Source organism: Diplotaxodon limnothrissa, linkage group LG23 (genome assembly GCF_057381915.1).
Source record: "Diplotaxodon limnothrissa isolate DT_005_m linkage group LG23, D_limnothrissa_male_GT1.1, whole genome shotgun sequence".
Taxonomy (NCBI): domain Eukaryota; kingdom Metazoa; phylum Chordata; class Actinopteri; order Cichliformes; family Cichlidae; genus Diplotaxodon; species Diplotaxodon limnothrissa.
Genome location: NC_140617.1, coordinates 10,238,944 through 10,257,314, shown reverse-complemented (window position 1 = coordinate 10,257,314; position 18,371 = coordinate 10,238,944). Strand labels below are relative to the sequence as shown.

The 18,371-nt window shown below is 46.7% G+C and overlaps 3 protein-coding genes across 4 annotated transcripts; 2 read left to right on the top strand and 1 right to left on the bottom strand.

The window, feature by feature from the left end:
- Positions 1–696: 696 nt before the first annotated feature.
- dbt (dihydrolipoamide branched chain transacylase E2) lies at positions 697–7,329 on the top strand. Its single transcript, XM_085347583.1, has 11 exons — positions 697–768; positions 1,747–1,876; positions 2,093–2,168; positions 2,823–3,004; positions 3,081–3,208; positions 3,293–3,545; positions 3,641–3,807; positions 3,892–3,969; positions 4,055–4,246; positions 4,337–4,408; positions 5,063–7,329. The coding sequence occupies exons 1-11, from the start codon at positions 721–723 to the stop codon at positions 5,228–5,230; spliced, it is 1,494 nt and encodes a 497-aa protein (XP_085203709.1). The 5' UTR covers positions 697–720; the 3' UTR covers positions 5,231–7,329.
- A 269-nt stretch (positions 7,330–7,598) lies between these two features.
- Positions 7,599–13,355, top strand: lrrc39 (leucine rich repeat containing 39). 2 transcript variants are annotated; one of them, XR_014905110.1, is made up of 9 exons: positions 7,599–7,661; positions 7,951–8,104; positions 8,655–8,763; positions 8,838–8,994; positions 9,077–9,213; positions 9,314–9,459; positions 10,069–10,221; positions 10,296–10,617; positions 12,355–13,355. XR_014905110.1 is itself a non-coding variant. In XM_085347079.1 (9 exons), the coding sequence occupies exons 2-9, from the start codon at positions 7,968–7,970 to the stop codon at positions 12,390–12,392; spliced, it is 1,059 nt and encodes a 352-aa protein (XP_085203205.1). In that variant the 5' UTR covers positions 7,599–7,661; positions 7,951–7,967; the 3' UTR covers positions 12,393–13,355. The 2 variants fall into 2 exon arrangements, 1 of the variants encoding a protein (XP_085203205.1); XM_085347079.1 differs by having other exon boundaries at positions 10,296–10,477.
- On the bottom strand, positions 12,015–18,187 carry trmt13 (tRNA methyltransferase 13). The gene is made up of 11 exons (XM_085347078.1): positions 18,076–18,187; positions 16,407–16,459; positions 16,238–16,304; positions 16,092–16,151; positions 15,627–15,696; positions 15,100–15,206; positions 14,805–14,990; positions 14,449–14,521; positions 14,306–14,380; positions 13,645–13,996; positions 12,015–12,900 (listed from the first exon to the last, which is right to left on the bottom strand). The coding sequence occupies exons 1-11, from the start codon at positions 18,184–18,186 to the stop codon at positions 12,717–12,719; spliced, it is 1,338 nt and encodes a 445-aa protein (XP_085203204.1). The 5' UTR covers position 18,187; the 3' UTR covers positions 12,015–12,716.
- Positions 18,188–18,371: the final 184 nt, after the last annotated feature.

The window sequence follows — 18,371 nt, the reverse complement described above, 5'->3', positions numbered from 1 at the left end:
CTTTTACTTGTGCACAATTTTATTTTTATTCTATTTTTTTGCTACTTTGGGGCAAAATTTTATACCGTACTTGAAGTTCTGTTAAAACCTGTTGTAATACTGTGTTGTTTACAAAATTCTTTTAAAAGGCTTAACATCACTAAAGTACTTTTAAGCCAGTGTTTGTCTGATTTCTCTGCCATAGTAATAGTAGTAGTAGTAAAATAGTTTTTAATTTATTTCTTGCATATTTCTACAACTCCTATCAAGAACACATTCTGAGTGTGTGTGTACAATCTACCATTGTATATATTGTATTATCTTATTTATTTTGTATTTCTTGTCTTTATATTCTGGTATACTCTTTGTATTCTTCTACTATCTGTACCTGAGCTGTGGTAATGCACAAATTTCCCCGCCGCAGGATCAATAAAGTCTTATCTTATCTTACCTTATCTGGACAGGTGCACAAACGGCAGCTTGCCGATGTCATGATGCTGACCCGTCTTTAAATAAATAACAAATCATTTTATTATTAATAATGGATAAAAACTGTGGAACGTCTAAGGCTGTAAAAACCAGAAAAGGATTGATAAATTAATTTGTTGTTCATTAGCTCTCCTGATCATGGCGCCATCACACCTGTGTGACGTCTGAGAGCCCTGCTGGAAGCAGCAGAAGAAGAGAGCCGGCGCTGCGCACTGATTGGCTGCAGAGAGGGGCGTGCGGCGGAGCACAGAGATGGCAGCGGTGACCAGAGGCTCTCTCGGCGCGTTCAGGCGGCTGCTGGTGAGCAAATACAAGCTTCGTGTTCTCCTCAAAGGCTCTGTAAGCGCTTAATGCTGACCTGCGGCTAATGCTAACGGACATGCGTGCGCAACGTCACCAAGCTCAGTGCATTAGCATAGCTAGCCAATGGGCTAGCTGATGCTAACCCTAATGGAATGAGACAGCCTCTGAGCTAGCATGCTGTGGCTAACATCTAACAACTGCGACTGCTTCCTGACGGTTAGGAGCTGTTTCCGGGTCAGGGTATGGGTCAGAACCAGAACCGGCTGTGTACGGGTTCTGACTCAGATCTGAGCTCAGTAATTTTCAGGGTTTGTCCTGCAGGTGAAACTTGCTTCACCTGCTGCCACCAGGACAGGTGTTTGTTCCAGACGTCAGGAGCAGATGTGGTTTCAAACGACGGAAACGACGTGGTTGACAGGTGGTCCTCCAGTGATGGGGATAACTTTCAAAGCGAATTTCCTGTCTTATTTAGTGAGAAGTGACATGGGAGTGAGTCAGCTTCGAGAAATTCAGAGGAAGCCTGTAATAAGAAAACACCTGAGCAGGGTTTCTGTCGGCAGGTGACAGCCTGTAGGCCATTTCCCATCATCCCCCACTTCCTGAAAGTGTCAAAGTCAAGCTCAGCATTATTTTCAGTGACTAAATCAGTGTAAACTCACTCTGTTTACTCATTTTCATGCAGATGAGGAAACATAGATCTGGTGCCACGGTGTCAGAGGCATGTTGTTTTGTTTATTGCCTGGCATTTTTTCTCTGTTAGGGTTACATCGCCACCTTGTTTAAAATAACACCTGTATGCATCTTTATTAGAACCTGAAGGAGTTTCATGTTTGAGTTTCAGAGTGCTGGTGCTGGTCTGACATTTAGGACCTGAAGGAAGTACCATCAGGCCCTGAATATCAGGGGGCGTGGCTTTGAAGCACCTGTGTGTTGGCTGGTCCAGGTGACCTCTGTTATCTGCTCTTTTCCCATCAGCTGAGTCAGCAGAGCCGCAGATCTTTCCAGCTGCAGAGCTTCAGATGTGACAGGACTCTGCAGCCAATAACCTTCAGGTGTGACAGGAAGCTCCAGGTGTTCAGCTGCAGAAGGCTGCATGTCGCTGTGGGTAAGTCCAGACCGGCAGCACCTGAGTCCTGGCCTCTTCTGATCTCTCTACTATTGCCATGGAGATCTGTATCATGGTGAACTGTTCTGGGTTTTCAGCTGTGTGATGGACTCTGGGAGAATTGAGGCAGATCGCTCATGGTGGTGTACGCTGACCTCCATCAGCAGATTGTTTTGTCCCTCTCTGATAATGTCACTGTTTTGTTTTGTTCGGCAGTGAATCAAGGACCTATCGTGCAGTTCAAACTGTCTGACATCGGTGAGGGAATCATGGAGGTGACCGTCAAGGAGTGGTACGTGAACCCCCCCAAAAAATAAGAGTCCAACAGCTCAAGCACCCGTTTTTATTGTCATGACAAAATTTTGGTATTATTTTGTTTTTAAAATGAAGCAAACCTGAAACCCCAGAGTTTGTAAAAGAACAAACAGGTGAACATATGAAGCGATTAGGATGTACTACTTGTAACTTGTAACCTGTGATGAAGTATAGCTTGTTAACTCGTTACACTCCAGTTTGTTCATGTAAATAGAGAGTCCTCTTCACACACTAAAGTTAAATATGGAGTTCAACAGGGTTCAGTGTTAGGACCAGTTCTGTTTACATTATACATGCTTCCCTTAGGTAGTATCATCAGAAGGCATAGCATCCATTTTCACTGCTATGCAGATGACACACTGACAACTTTATCTATCCATTAGGCCAGATAACACACACCAATTAGTTAAACTGCAGGAATGTCAGGAAGACCTAAAGCCCTGGATGACCTCTAATTTTCTGAATTCAGATAAAACTGAGGTTATTGTACTTGGGACAGAAAATCTTAGAAATATGGCCTCCAATAACACTGTGAGGAACCTTCGAGTCATTTTTGACCAAGATATGTCCTTGTGCATATTCAGTTTGTGTGATTTAAAAGTGCATAAATAAAACTGGATTCCTCTGGCAGGTACGTAAAGGAAGGAGACAAAGTTTCTCAGTTTGACAGCATCTGTGAGGTTCAGAGCGACAAGGCATCGGTCACCATTACCAGCCGCTATGATGGGGTCATCAAAAAGCTCTACTACGATGTAGATGCCACGGCCTTTGTGGGAAAACCGCTGGTGGATATCGAAACAGAGTCTGGCTCAGGTGAGATATCAGCAGATCTTCGCTCGTCTGCCCGTCCAAGTTCACGGCTGAAAGTCTCACTGCTGTTATCCTTCAGAGGTGATCCAGGAGGAGGATGTGGTAGAGACGCCCGCCATGGCTCAAGAAGAACACACCCACCAGGAGATCAAAGGTCACAAGACGCAGGCCACGCCTGCAGTTAGACGCCTCGCCATCGAGAACAATGTAAGTGTGATTCCTATTTGTCCCCATCGGGTTGTCCCAGTCTGTCCCACTGTGTTCCCAGTTGAGGTGTCGCTTTGCCCTCAGATAAAGCTCAGTGAGGTGGTGGGGACTGGCAAAGATGGTCGGATCCTGAAGGAGGACATCCTGAACTTCCTGGCGAAGCAAACAGGAGCCATCTTACCTCCAACACCTTTCCAGGAGATCCAGATTCCGCCCCCGGCCCCTGCTGCTGCTCCTGCTGCTGCCAAGCCTGTGAGCACTAAGGCGGCTGTGAAACCTCCACCCGCTACTCCTAAACCTGTCTTCACTGGCAAGGACGTGACGGAGCCCCTCAAAGGTCAGAGATTGCTGTCACACCCAAGTGTTGCGCTGTTCACTGCGAGCCTTGCATGTCATCTCTTTTCTCTGTAAACATTCTGATTGGCTCTTCAGGTTTCCAGAAAGCGATGGTGAAGACGATGACTGTGGCGCTGAAGATTCCTCACTTCGGTTACTGTGACGAGGTTGATCTGAGTCGCCTGGTGGCTTTGAGGTCAGAGCTGAAACCTCTCGCCGAGAGTCGTGGTGTCAGACTGAGCTACATGCCCTTCTTCATCAAGGTTGGGGGTTAAGGCGCCATGCACGAGCTGCCGATCGATCCCATGTTTGGTATTGAAGTTAATGCTGTGCTTTCATTGGCTCAGGCTGCCTCCCTCGGTCTCCACCACTTCCCGATCCTCAATGCCTCGGTGGATGAGGACTGCCAGAACATCACCTACAAGGTAAGAGCACGCTCTGAGCTGGCTTTGTTTCCCTGGCTGCTCAGTGGCGTCATTAGTGCTGATGGTAGTGTTTCATGTGATTCAGGCGTCCCACAACATCGGCCTGGCAATGGACACAAGTCAGGGTCTGCTGGTTCCCAACGTGAAGAATGTCCAGCTGCTCAGCGTGTTAGAGATTGCCCTTGAGTTGAACCGCCTGCAGGTACTCGGAGCATCGGGTCAGCTGGGCACTGCCGACCTGATGGGGGGCACTTTCACGCTGTCCAACATTGGATCTGTGAGTCTGAAAACAACAGCGACACAAAATATCACAACAGTGCTGAGAGAAGCTGCACTGACCTCACTCTGCTTGCTGTGTTCTAACCAGATCGGAGGCACGTACGCCAAGCCCGTGATCCTCCCACCCGAGGTCGCCATCGGCGCGCTAGGAAAGATCCAGGTGAGCCGTGGTCAGACCGAACACACAGCACAGACAGACTCAGGTGTGTTTTAGTTTACTATGAGAGGAAAAAGGGTGAATAGCACAAGATATCAAGGATCGCAATAAAGAACAAGAAGATGGTCTAAAGTGTACCTCACCTTGACTCTGATTACCTGTTCTATTTCAATATCTTCAAGAATATAAAACATTTGACCTGGTTTGTAAAATATTAAATATGAATTTATTTTATAAATTCATATAAATATTTATAAATATTTTATAAATTATTTAAATCAGTGTCTTCAGGAGAATGATGTTCTCTGGCTTTCGGAGGAGGGTTTTGTTCCTCACTCTGAAAAATAAACTGTTATTTTGTTCAGAGGAAGGAAAACTTACTAAGGTGTGCTTGTGGTTTCTTCGTGAATCACAACAGGAAGTTAAAGCGGACCGTCTGACTATCAGGTGACTGTTCAATCAGCTGGCAGGCTCTGAGCATGCTCAGATACCCACCTGATGTTCTTCTTTCTTCTGTGAAACCGCAGGAGATGGTGCATGGACCATAATTCAGGAGTTTATCCATTCAGCTACGCTGTTACCTGCTGCTGAGGATGTGGCATTACAGAGCAGCTGTTTGTTTTTTAACACTTGCTGACTTCCTGTCTGTCTGTCCAGGTGCTGCCGAGGTTCGACGCTGCTGGTCAGGTGGTCCCAGCTCACATCATGAAGGTCAGCTGGTCAGCGGATCACCGCATTATCGACGGCGCCACCATGTGTCGCTTCTCCAACCTGTGGAGGGAGTACCTAGAGAACCCGGCCAGCATGGTGCTGGACCTCAAATAAACAGTTTCCCAATCAGTCCCGGGGAGGGCGGGACACCACGCTAACAGACCTCGCTGCTCCGCCTCCTTCTCCTCTCCCTGCCTTCACTTCCTGTTTCTGTCTGAGGCCTTAATGCCAACTGTCATTTCCTTGTTGCCTTTAAGCAAGGCACTGTGAGGAGAGGAGAAGGGGTCAGCCTATCAGAGGGCATACACAGTGTGAACTGGGGTCATGATTGTGGGTTCTGCAGGTCCAGTCTGGTGGAAATGACCAGAAACAGGAAGTGAGTTCCTGTCGAGTTCCTGTTCCTGCCCTGGAGCCTCAGGAAATAAATCAAGATAATTTGCCTTTTTTTAAATTAATGCAGGCTACTGCGTTTTAATGCATTAAAATCACAGACTGTATATAAAAGATGGCTACCATGCTATCACCCAGCAGTTGGTGACACCTTAAATTGGGTTTTTAACAAATGCTCAACAAATGACAAGAGCAGAGCCTTATACCACGTGATACAGAAGCTGTGGTGTGATGCTAAAATTAGCAGAGAAAAAACAGCGGAGAGAATGCAGGTTTAAATTCTCTGTCCATCTTTTATATACAGTCAGATGCTGCAGAGCAGTTGTTGTCAGGTGTCCAGGTGAGATGCTCAAGTCTGAGATGAGCTGGAAGATGAGGGGAAACACCTGTAGCTGCACAGTGAGCGTGTCAGAAGGTTTCACTCAGAGTTGAGAGCAGATTTAAATAAACTCGTGATCGTGATGTCATCCACAGAATCTCACCTGCAGACACCTGATGTCCTGTCACTGTTAAATAATAATATTCATTTTTCACTCTGTCTGAATTTCCTCCGCCGAGGCCCAGTTTTAACACAGGCTGTTCCATCTTGCCCACACGAAGCCCGACCCACCGGGTTCAGGTTAAACCTGCAGACTGCATCCGCACGTACGCTTACCCTCGGAGGAGGTGACTCGATGGTTTGTAGCTGCCCTGAAACTCTAAAATCCTGAGCATTAAACTCCACATATTCATGTACTGTGAAGTCATGTGACCAAGCGTGATCGAAGCAAACGTTGCTGGATCGGATCGTGCTCGTGTCAGTTGAATCAGTCAGGCAAACTCATTGTCGGTCGGATGGTGATGGCGGTTTTCTCTGCTGCTGAGCAATCCGTGGTGTGCTCACATCATCGCGGCGGTTTGTGAGTAGAGCCTTGGTGTTTTTAGTTCATTTTGTCAATCTGGTTCTGTTTGATTATAAAATCCTCCTCACAGTCCCGCTCATGAGCCTTGACCACGTTTGAATTGTGACCAATGCAGGAAACTGTTGGTATCATGCCAGCGCACCAGTGGGAATGACAGTTATTGTCAGTGTGGAGGGGGGTTTGTGTCCTTGGTGTGACACCATTAACCCTCTGAAGCTGCTGCTGTGGAGCTCTTCCTGTTGACCTGACTCCGTTATTTTTGCTCGTCGTATTTATTAGTGACTGTTACTGCAGACCGCACTGAGTCTGCCAGCTGTTAAACTCCATCTTCTCAGCATCTGGAGCATGGACACGGCAAATAATCTGAGATTAGAGTTGAAATTAAGGATTATGGTTCGTTTTAAATGTAAATGGTGTTATGTGGGATTTTCTTTCCCCTCCTCCTGCACAGCTTCACACTGCACTGGATCTTTTATTTCGGGAATTTCTTTGTGCTTTCAAAAATAGTAAGAATTTCTTTTGTTATATCAGTTTATAAAGCTGAATTAGGTTAAATTCTCTCGGTAACGCCAGTCCGGACCTTCATTATGTGTCTTGGGCAGAAGCGCGCTGACTCTGGACATCAGAGCAGGAAGCTGGTTTCAATTAAACCTCGGCTATAACCTGATAACTATATCTGAGGTGATGGAGCCATGATGTAGCGCTGCAGAGCTGTTGGTCGGTCCTCCTGGACTTCCTCGCTGTCCTGGTGGCTGCTGGGTAAAGAGCACGGTGTCGGGTTATGTTGGTGTCACGTCGTCTTCTTTTTGTTAGCGTCGTCGGTTTTAGCGACAGATGAAATGTAAACGTGTAAAAAGTGTTTTGTATGTTTGGGAGTGGGTCGGATTCAAAATGTGTGAAACTCAATAAAACCTCTGAATACAGCTGAACACGACTCGCTCTGTGTGTGTGTGTGTGTGTGTGTGTGCGCGCGCGCGTGTGAGAGCCTATGTTGGGGAAAGGGGGTGGGGGGTAACCCTCAGTAACCTGCAGCTCTGGTCCCGATCAGCTGATGGTATTTTTAGTGTGGGTCTCTCAGATGCAGTAACAGCCGGTCATATGACCGCATGTCTGTAATCTGTCATGTGATGTGTCACCTGAAGGCTATAATTATCGAGGAGAGCCGAGGTCAGATTTCAGCAGACAGGACGCAGCATGGAGGAGAGCTGCAGCTCGGCCACAAGGTGACGAGTAATATCCGTGTACTACAGCAGGTAATACTTCATATAATGCTACAGTACTAATACTGCTGTTTGTACTGGTACTGCTCCTACTGCAGGACTGAAACTTCTCTGCTTCAGTAGCTGGAAACTGTCTCTGGTTGTTTTTGATGTTTGAGCAGAGTGAATTTGATGGGTTTTTAATTAATGGTCAGTAAATTGATCTGAAACATGATTTCTGCTGGAGATCAATAATCAGTGTCACAAGATGGTCAGCGTGGGGATGGGCTACAGCTCAGATAGGTTATCCTACATGTCCACCTGTGTGCTGTAACATCACAAGGCTGACAGGAAGTGGTGATGATGGTGGGCGTGGTGGTAGCATGCAGCTCGGTGAGCTCCATCAAAGCACTGTGGGAGACCAGGATCAGGAGGAGGAGGGAGGAGCATGAGGAGCAGCACAAGAGGAGGACCACGAGGGGCGGGGCCACAGGCAGGTCAGACCACACCCAGTCACTTGAGCACACTTTCTGTTGGTATACAGTGCTTGCTGGTCAAAGTGGGGATCTCCAAAAACTGCTCTATGAACCTTATAAAAATTACCCATAATCCTTTGAACTGGTTCATCTTCAGTGTTGGGACCTCTAGTCCCACCCACTTCCTGTTTCTCTCGCAGTGTTTCTACCATAGAGTAAATGAAAATTTGGTGAACCTGAAAAAAGATGAGTCAGTTTCAGAGGGGGGATGAACCCAGTGGTTATGTCCATCTCTTACATACAGTCTTGTCTGAAAGCAGCCATGTTGAATCTCTGCATCAGTCAAACTGTATCAGGACAGAATGTTTCAGCCAGTCAAGGAGAAGACTGGGGGAAACAAATTATTTAAAACAAAAAAGTGTAAAAAATAAAGTCATAAAGATCAAACACATTAAAGACAAAAACATGACGAGAAAATAAAACGAAATAATAAAGTTTGGAAAAAAAGGTAACTGAAGTGATGTCCCAAGTCAGACCGAAGAGGTTTCATCACTTGGTGATTTTGGTCCAGACTTGGAGTTGGGCTTTGGGAAGACCGAGCGGCGCTGGCCCGGCTAAAGCAGAAGCTGGAGACTGAGGACGGCCGGCTGGTCCTCCGGATCGAGCAGGAGGAGTGGAAGGTAATGCCCCCCTCGCAGGAAGCACACTGAACTGTCACTTCAGCGCATTGTGAGCTCGCTGCTCTGGTTTCCAGGTTCTGCCAGGCTGCCTGATCCAGCTCAGTCAGGTCCAGGAGTGGCAGATCCACCGGACCGGACTACTGAAGATCCCTCACTTCATCTCTAGCTTCCAGAACCTTCTGGTGCTCGATCTGTCCCGGAACGGAGTCGCTGAGATCCCCAAACAGATCGGTGAGCTCACCTCGATTTAATCTGCCTGTGAGCCACGTTTTCTGGTTCTGTGTGCTGTGACCTCACCTGGTTTTGGTCTCAGGAAAGCTGACCCGGCTCAGAGAGCTGCTGCTGAGCTACAACAGAATCCCGTTTGTCCCGGCAGAGCTGAGCGGGTGTGAGAGCCTGGAGAGGCTGGAGCTGGCAATGAACCGGGACCTAAATGAGCTACCAGACCAGGTGAGTGCCTGAACCTATGCCTCGTTACCGTACACCTGAAAAGTAAGGCCTGGTTCTGGTCCAGTCTGAGCTCAGGTGTGCTTCTCTCTCTGACCTTCAGCTCGGGACGCTGTCGCGGCTGCAGCATGTTGATCTTTCCATGAACGACTTCAGCTGCCTGCCTGCTTGCCTGCTCGCCCTGCCGGCGCTCGAGTGGCTCGACATGGGAGGAAACTGCCTGCATCACTTACCTGAAGACATACACAGGTAGGAGCTGGGACATGGCCTAAGCTCCATGTTGAGTCTGTGTTTCCACAGGCACTGCTAGTTTAGAGACTTATTCCTCATGAAGAACGAAAAACAAGACAGAACATCTTCAACCGGTCTTTTACTCGCTAACGAGGAAAGGCTTGGTCAGAACCAGGGTGTGAAGCTAAATGCTCCTCACCTGTCTCCAGACCAACTCCTTCAAAGAGCAGCTCTCCTCGCAGCTATTTATTGACAAACTGTTACAATATACATCACAGCACAAGCACCTCCCACCGTAAAACCCCCCAATGGTTCTAACAGACAAGGCACTGTGTGTATGTGTGTGCACGTGTAAGCACGTGTGCAAGAACTTGTGACCTCCTGCTCACCAAAAGGATCATAAAAGCAGAAAGCTTACCAAACATCAAACAGAACCTTCAGATACGATGTATCTACAATAAAATCCACGTCAGCCTCCCCCAGCACCAAATTGGCTGGAGAGGTGGTCAGACAAAGGAATGTCTTTGATCCTATAGTTTAAACTAAGACTTTAGAAATTTTACAAAATTTGACTTAACACTCAACCGCCTTTCTGTCAACAGCCAGTGATCATGTGTTTTTCCTCAGAATGGAGGTGCTACACACTCTGTGGCTGCAGAGGAACGAGCTGGAGAAGCTTCCGGAGAACATCACCAGAATGAGGAGCCTGGACACGCTGGTGCTCAGCAGCAACAGGCTGAGAGACATTCCACCGCTCATGGAGGGCATGTCCAGCCTCAGGTGAGTCTGGCCATCCTCACGCACCTGCCCTCCGTCTGTCTGGCATCACTCACTTCTTCGCTTCCTCGGAGCAGGTTTGTGAACTTCCGGGATAACCCCCTGACTCTGGACGTGACGCTGCCGAGCAGGAAGGCGGTGGCTGAGGAGGAAGAGGAGGAAGATGACAGGGAGATGTTCGGGAAAGAGTTCATGCTCATGTACATCCAGGAGGCCCGAAAGAGAGCGTACGCCGTGCTCAACGTGCACTGCGTCAACCGTTAGTACTGAGCATGCTCACTGACCTGCGTGCGCTAACACGCTAACCTGTGTGTGTGCCAAACATCTCATGGGGGCAGTGACCCTCGACGACGTCAACAAACAGGAAGCTAAACCCCAACTGACCCCCTCTGACCTCAGGTTATTAAAGAGTGATGTCAACAATAACCACTGCGTTGTTCCTAGCATTCGGCACCATTTCAGGGTGAGAACGGGGAAAAAAGTCACACTTCAGCATTTCACGTGAACAACAGCTACTTAATACTAGAATAATACACTGGACTAGCTCAGGATATGCACTTCCTGTTCCAGAAGTGGGGTTTATAAGCGTTGTAAATGTGGCGTCACTTTTGTATTTACATTTTCTAAGAGCTGAAATGTTCCTGCTTACTCTGTAAATCTGTTTGAAGAAGTGTTGGAATGATCAAGTCATTCCACTTCACGTTTTTATGATTAAAAAGGAAGTTGAATTAAATTTGACCTGTTTTTTAAATTAAATTTACTCACTTCAGTTAACCATAAACATACATAGAAAAAAATTTATTTAGTTCACTGTGAAAAAACAGAGAACCCTGCCCTGTACACAACCAATGAGAACCTCGCCCCATACCCAACAGAGTTTCATTAGATCGATCAGATCAGATGGTGAATTAAGGTGTTTACCATCCTTAATTCACCATTTAAAAAAAAAAAATACATCTAAAAGAGCTTTAGAAGCTGGATGTATAAACCTGAATTTAAATTTTATGGATTTATGAAGCGACTCTCTCACAGTGTCTGCAGGTTAAACTGAAGGTGCTCACCAGTATCAGCTTTTGGGTTTGATACCAACAGCACACGTATAACTTTAAATTTACATAGCTATTTGGGGCAGCATGGGGGCACGGTGGTTAGCACTGTTCCTTGCGTGGGTTCTCTCCGGGAACTCTGGCTTCCTCTCACAGTACAAAGACATGCAGTTAGTGGGGTTAGGTTAATTGGAAACTGCCCATAGGTGTGAATGAATGTGAACAGTTGTTCGTCTCTGTGTTAGCCCTGCGACAGACTGACCACCTGTCCAGGCCATACCCTGTCTCTCGCCTTATGTTAGCTGGAATAGGCTCCAACCCCCTCACAACCCTGAAAAGGATAAAAGGATGGCTGGATAAATATTTGATGATAAATTCATATTTTCCTAGTTTTGCATTAGTTGTATCACTGCACAGCTGCAAAACCCAACCAGCCACTAAGCTTATTATTTCTACCCTTTACATTTTTATATAAATTATATATAAAGCACAACATAAAAAAAATGTCAGTTCATTTTGAATTTATCATAATTAACATTTAGTTTTGAATAGTTTTGTTGCTGCCTGACATGTTTAGAATATAAAGAATGTTTTAGAGATTGCAGCCCACAACTCATGCTTTCATTAAAACTATGCATAACCTTTTACTGTGAGAAAAATTAACAAGCAGGACATTTCATGCTTAAATCAGCCATTATTACTCACGTGTAGACCACACCAAGGTTTTTCAACATGTTTACACTGTAATTGAGGGAAACTGTCCCAGAGGACCAATCAGGGGACCCTTTCAGAGGGATCTCCATAACAATTCAGGGACACGACACAAAGACTTTAATCATTAAAAGTGTTTTCATACAAAAATGTGGTGTAGAATATTCTAAGTTGGGCTTGTCTGGATTTCAAGAACTCAGATCACTGACTCAGTTTAGGCTAAAATAATGGAGGCATACAGAATATTTGGCCCGTGTTTATATCAAACCCTCATTTCTGTCTTTGGGGCTGAAATGGCACCGTATACGAGGAACAACCCGACATCATTTGAATGTTTTGTTGGTTTCAGCTGACACGATTTTCTCTTTGAATGTTTCAGAGTCCGATGGTGAGTCCAATGACGAATCCTCAGCATGAAATACGGCCCCATGTCTTTTTTCTTCTTCTGAGCTTCTCCCTCTTGAAGACACTTCCACAAAGCCACACTTGTGTTTTTATTTTGAAAGACTTTAAGTGGACAAGCAGGACGAGTCAAACTCCAGAAGTTTTCCAGCTATAGAATAATATATGATTGTGACAGGCAGATTTTAGTGAGCATGCTCAGTGTCGCTTGTTGGAAGACTGCAAACGTTTTATGTACATGAGGAAAAAAACACTTTAATATAAACAGAAAACACCTGAGCATGTTCAGTCTGACTTCCTGTAACTTAAAACTCAAAATTGCAGCTTACAATCAAACAATCAGGAGGAGTGGGGGGTGAGGGGTACAGCGGTCAGCAGGACGTTCTCCAGCGTGATATCACTGCTGATGTAACGAGTCAGTTTGCTGCTGAATCCTTTCATCTGCAGGAAGTGACACCTGCCGTGGTCGATCAGCTGTTTGCATAGACGGCCGAGCTGCTCACGTTCAGAAGCCGACAGAAACCTGTCACGCACAGACGTGCACACACAGACACACAAACAGTGTGTTAGTTCAGTGTAAACATGCAGACAGTCCTGATTATTATACACTAGGAACATTAAACTCTAGCCCCTCCTTCTCCTCCTGTAGACCCTCCTTTTCTTCCTGTAGGCCCGCCATCTCATCCTATAGCCCCTCCTTCTCTTCCTGTAGACCCTCCTGCTCCGAAGCTTGATTTTCATGTTCATCACTTGTTCACTGATGAGATCAGAGTATGTGCAGTGTCAGTCCTCCGTGTTTAGCCTGTGTGACACGCTGACATCAGCTCGTCACAGACCTTACACTGAATAGAGCTAATAAATATTTAGAAAAAGGATTTCCAGCTGCTTCATGAATCTATGGATCACATGTGTGAACTGAAATAAATCCACTCTCCTGTCCTTCACTTTGTCTCTGCAGCTGATTCTGAACATAAAACACTGACATGCTGCTGACTTGTGCTGATAGGTTGGTTAAACCTCCTTAAAGCCCAGCACAAGCTGCTCGATGTGGTGTTTGAAGGTGCTGATGTGAATCAGTAAAGAGGGATTATTCTTAACTGTGGATCATGCAAAGCTGCTCTAAAATAAAACCAGAGGAACGAAGACTTCTACAAATCTTCATTGAGTAAATCTGATTTTTTTTTCTGAACTACAGAAACTTTCTACTTCGGGCTGGGTCCATACAGCCATCGGTGACAGGTTTCAGGGGCAGAGGTCAAATATTTACCCATTCACAGCGTCTGTCTCTTCTGCTGGTTCGTGCTCTTCGCCATCTCCTCTCTGATTGGTCGGTCTGAGTCCACACGTGGCCCAACTGGACATCCGACAGAAAGCAGAGAACTCCCGCGCCCCGAGTCCTCTCTGCAGAAAGAACTGCTGCCCGACGTAGTGACGCCAATCACAGCGATGGTGGCAGCACAGTGCCACTGTCAGGCCCAGCACTGGGCCAGGACCACAACCTGTTGGTGCTGATCCAAGACCCCCTCCTGACCTTGGCTCTGATGGTCTGAGGCGTTTATGGGGCGGTTCTTCTTCCTCCGACTGTCCTGCAGTTTCCAGCAAACAGCGCAGAGCCAGATCTGAGAACGGAACCAGAATATGATGAGACTAGACAAGTACTACAGAAATGCTAGTTTCCAGGTGGATGTTGGTGTACTTCAGCTGAAGTTCTGAGAAAAACATAAACTGATCTCCAGGTTTTGCCCTGCCAGGTAAAACCAAACCCATCATGCTTCAGCACAGGTGGAGGTGTACTGCCATCAGAGAGCAGGATGGAGCTTGCAGGATGGAGCTTGCAGGAACCAGCGTAGAGCAGCAGTTACTGTGGAATTATGAGCCGGATGTTGCTTACCACCAATCAGAGCTGACAGTTTTTTGGCTGTTCTCACCTGTCGCCGCTCCACACAGGTGTTTACCAACTCCGACCAGAGGCAGTTTCTTCTCGCAGAGCAGAGGGACTTTACCTGAAAGCATCACAGAAACAGATCAGGAGAGGTCAGAGCACCACAGTGTCCATATGTTCCTGTCTTACTTAGATCCAGATGCTGAATGTCCACCTGCAGCCTCTCAAACTGAACTCCAGCATCCTGATGTTTCCCGTCCACCTGCAACAGAACGCACCGGTTTCACCTATCAATCAATCAAACTGATCAGCTGCTTTCAGTCTTGATCACAGTCTCTACATAAAAGATGAACACACCATCAGTGTGTGAGGTGTGAATCGGAGGAACGCCGACATGCGACAGCGACGCTTCCACTTTTATTTTAAAGCCAGAAATGAAAATATGGAAAGCAGCAGGTGAGCAGGCGGGGTTCTGAAGGTACTTGGGTTGTCGGGGGTTTGGGTTTGAGTTTAGGGTGAAGTGGATTTCAGAATCAGGGCTGTACCTTGAACCGGGTGCTGCAGCGCTCCACCAGCAGCAGCTGCAGGTCTTCACAGGTCTTCAGATGCTCGCAAGTCTTCAGGGCCTCGTGGATCCAGTGGGACAGCTTCCCTCGACCCGCTCCGAACTCCACAAAGCACCGCCCCCTTCCCAGCAGCCCCAGCTCCTCCATGTGACCTAAGATGGAAGACTGAGCACACCCGGCAGGTCAGACGGAGATTAGTTTTACTTCTCAGTTTAATTCTTCAGCATGGAAATGAGATGAATACACAGACTAATGGTGCTGTCACCTAGTCTACCTGCTGCTTCAGGTGTTTGTGGGCGGAGTCTCCATTCTTTGGGTTGTGGAGCTCGTCGTGGAGGGCGGGGTGAGACTGGACGCTGTCCTCTAGATCGCACTGCAGTCCTACAACAACAGCAGGGACACCAGGAGAACATCCGCGGATTTACAAAATGTCCAAAAACTTTATGAGTCACACTTAACCCTAACCCAAATTAAACCCGAACTAAACATGACCTGAACCAAAACTAAAACTGACCTAAATTCAAACTAAACCTTAACCTGAAACTAAACCAAAACGAGACCTAACCCCAAATAAATCAAAACTAAAGCTGATCTGAACCCAAATTAAAGCTGACTTAACCCTGACCTAAACTTAATTTACACCCAGTTTAAATATAAACTGAATCTAATCCCAATCCTAACCTACTCAGTGAAAAGACTGTCAGTTTTGTGATGTTTTGTGTCACATCAGCCAAACTGAAGCAGTCGTGTGAGATTGTGAGTACTTCAGCCATCACTGATCACCGGATCTCAGCAGCTCACCTTTGAACGCTGTCTTCAGTTTATCCACCAGAGTTTCCAACTCAGTCCTGCTGAGCTCAGACAGACTCACCTGTAACACATCACCATTATAATGTCACTAACATGATGTCACCATCACTGTCATCAGTGGTTATTATAGTATTTACTGTGCTGGTTTGTGCGTAATGAAGAAGTGTGTGATTGTGTGTGTAGACGCTGCTGTCCATTCTCGGTGCTTCCTCTGCTGTGAAACAAACTGTTTCCTGATAGTGTGTGTGTGAATCGAGCTGCTGTTGGTCTTTAGAGATCAGTGAATGTCTGCCTGGATGAGGCACTGTGAATCAAAGCGTCTGCAGATGTTTTACTTTACCAGTTCTTCTTTGATCAATCAGCATTCGACCACAAAACACCAACGTAAAACCACGAATCAGCTTTCTGTAAGCTGAGACTCCGTGTTAAATAGCCACGGGGCAGGTGAGTCGTTACCTGTCGAAGCGTCTCATCTCCATCAGCTGATCCAGCGTTGATGTTTTGGACAAAGTAAACCTGCAGGAGATCAAACGTTCATCTCTGTGGAAACACTTGGATAAACACGCAATCGCTGATCAACTGATGGATCAATAGCGTCTCACCGGTTTGGCTTTCTCTCTGGAGTTGCATTTCTTCAAGTGTTTCTGGAGTTTGTCTTCACTCACGGTGCTGAAACACATAAACAAGCAGAGTAGGATCAATAGCTACCAGTGATGAGCTTCCTGTCAGCCGATCAATGACCTGATTGATGACTGATGTGTTGTCACTCACTGTTTGGGGTCCAGAGGACAGACGATCCTCCTGCTGCCACCCCCGTCCTCCTCCTGGAAACAGGAAACACATCACAGGCTCATGACATCACAGCTGATCGACATCATTGATCTTCTCAAACTCGCTGATATCTGCAGCACGGGTCAGTCTGCCTGCTCAGATGTGAGCTCAGACCACCCCACTGATTTCTGAAATCTGGATGAACTCGTCATCGCTTCATGTATACTCGTAGCTTTCCACGGTGAGTTTTTTTCAGGACGTTGTCCAGTGTGTCCATGGCAAGTTCGGATCTGGAAAAATTAAGAAAAAATTACGACTTCTTCTTCATCACTTCTATTGTTGCAGGATAGGATCAAAGTCTTCTCCGTGGTATCGACCATTGTATTCTAGTACGGTGGCAAGCCCAGTGCCAAATCCCCACAAAGACATCTGCAGCAGTGAGTCCAGAGCGCAGACTGACCCGTGCTGTTAAACCTCATACAGAACCCCATTACCTCACAATCACGAGCACTGAGCCTGCAAATAAATGAATGCATCAGATTTCTTCATGCAGCTTCAAATGATCCAACTCTAGCAGCTACAAACGGCTCACCTGCACTGAGCCACCGCAGACTCTTCAGGCATAACCTTGTGATCATCATCATGCCATTGCAAGCTATATGATTCCTATGGTATGTCCACACGTGTGCCGTATATACAGGTGTACAGTATAGTCTGAATAAAGAGATCTTCATTCTGTGTGTGCATGCATTACATTAATGTAGTGCACACCTCATCATGATCTGTGGTTTGATCTGTAATAAGATATCCGACTTCATTCCAGACAGTGAGATATTAAGACTATATTGTAATCACTCCCCCGTCCAAATCCTTGAATTCAGGTGTTCCATCACTTCCATGTCCACGGGTGTATAAAATCAGCATCTGGGCATGGAGACTGCTTCTATACACATTTGCAAAGAATGGCTCGCTCTCGGGAGCTGAGTGAGCTCCAGCGTCGTGCTGTGATAGGACGCTAGAAGTGTCTTTGCGATATCCACAGCCAGTTGTTAGTGGGATTATAACCAAGTGGAAACGACTGGGAACGACAACAACTCAGCCATGAAGTGGTCGGCCATGCAAATCACAGACCGGACTCAGAGGATGCTGAGGATCATGGTGCACAGAGTTCACAGACTTTCTGCAGAGTCAACCTTTACAGACGTCCAAACTTCACGTGGCCTTCAGATTATCTTAAGAACAATGCGTGGAATGGGTTTCCATGGCAACCAGCTGCATCCAAGCCTTACATCACCAAACAAATAGCAAAGCATGTGCCACTGGACTCTAGAGCCATGGAGACGTGTTCTCTGGAGTGACCAATCACGCGTCTCCGATGGATGAGAGTAGGTTTGTGGTTGCCAGGACAACGGTACTTGTCTGACTTCACTGTACCAAGCGTAAAGTTTGGGGGAGGGGGTTTTAGAGTGTGGGGTGTTTTCCAGGAGTCGGGTTCCACCCCTTAGTTCCAGTGAAAGGAACTCATCATGCTTCAGCAGACCGACACACTTTGGACACTTTCATCTTTGCGACTTTGTGGGCATACTTTGGGGATGGCCCCTTCTTGTTCCTGACCGGTCCACCTGGAGCCAGATCACACCTGAGCAAGTGACTGTATCCGTGAACTCACCATGGTCGCGTGCTCCCCGCAGTACTTTCTGCCTTTTCCCGCCACCATCTTACAGAAACGCTTCTTCTTCTGCACGAAGAAACAGCAGCGGCTGGGCTCCGGGGCCGCCATGTTGTAGGACACGAAAGCAGCTGCCTTCAGGGGCCCGATGGAGTGTGGGAAATACCACCGAAGAAGGAACACCATGTGGTTTACTGCGTAAAAACATGACGGCTGTCTAATAGATGGTATTTTTTTTATAAATCACTGAAATGATTTTACTGTAGTTTTACCTGTATGGTTCGCGATCCCGTTTG

Coding starts and splice junctions, on each gene's coding strand:
- trmt13 (XM_085347078.1), bottom strand. CDS start 18,186: ATGGCGGCCCCGGAGCCCAGCCGCTGCTGTTTCTTCGTGCAGAAGAAG. Junction 16,460..18,075: donor GCGGGGAGCACGCGACCATG/GTGAGTTCACGG, acceptor TCCTGTTTCCAG/GAGGAGGACGGGGGTGGCAG. Junction 16,305..16,406: donor TGTCCTCTGGACCCCAAACA/GTGAGTGACAAC, acceptor TATGTGTTTCAG/CACCGTGAGTGAAGACAAAC.
- dbt (XM_085347583.1), top strand. CDS start 721: ATGGCAGCGGTGACCAGAGGCTCTCTCGGCGCGTTCAGGCGGCTGCTG. Junction 2,169..2,822: donor GAGGTGACCGTCAAGGAGTG/GTACGTGAACCC, acceptor TTCCTCTGGCAG/GTACGTAAAGGAAGGAGACA. Junction 4,409..5,062: donor GCGCGCTAGGAAAGATCCAG/GTGAGCCGTGGT, acceptor CTGTCTGTCCAG/GTGCTGCCGAGGTTCGACGC.
- lrrc39 (XM_085347079.1), top strand. CDS start 7,968: ATGATGGTGGGCGTGGTGGTAGCATGCAGCTCGGTGAGCTCCATCAAA. Junction 9,214..9,313: donor TAAATGAGCTACCAGACCAG/GTGAGTGCCTGA, acceptor TCTGACCTTCAG/CTCGGGACGCTGTCGCGGCT. Junction 10,222..10,295: donor GAGGGCATGTCCAGCCTCAG/GTGAGTCTGGCC, acceptor TCCTCGGAGCAG/GTTTGTGAACTTCCGGGATA.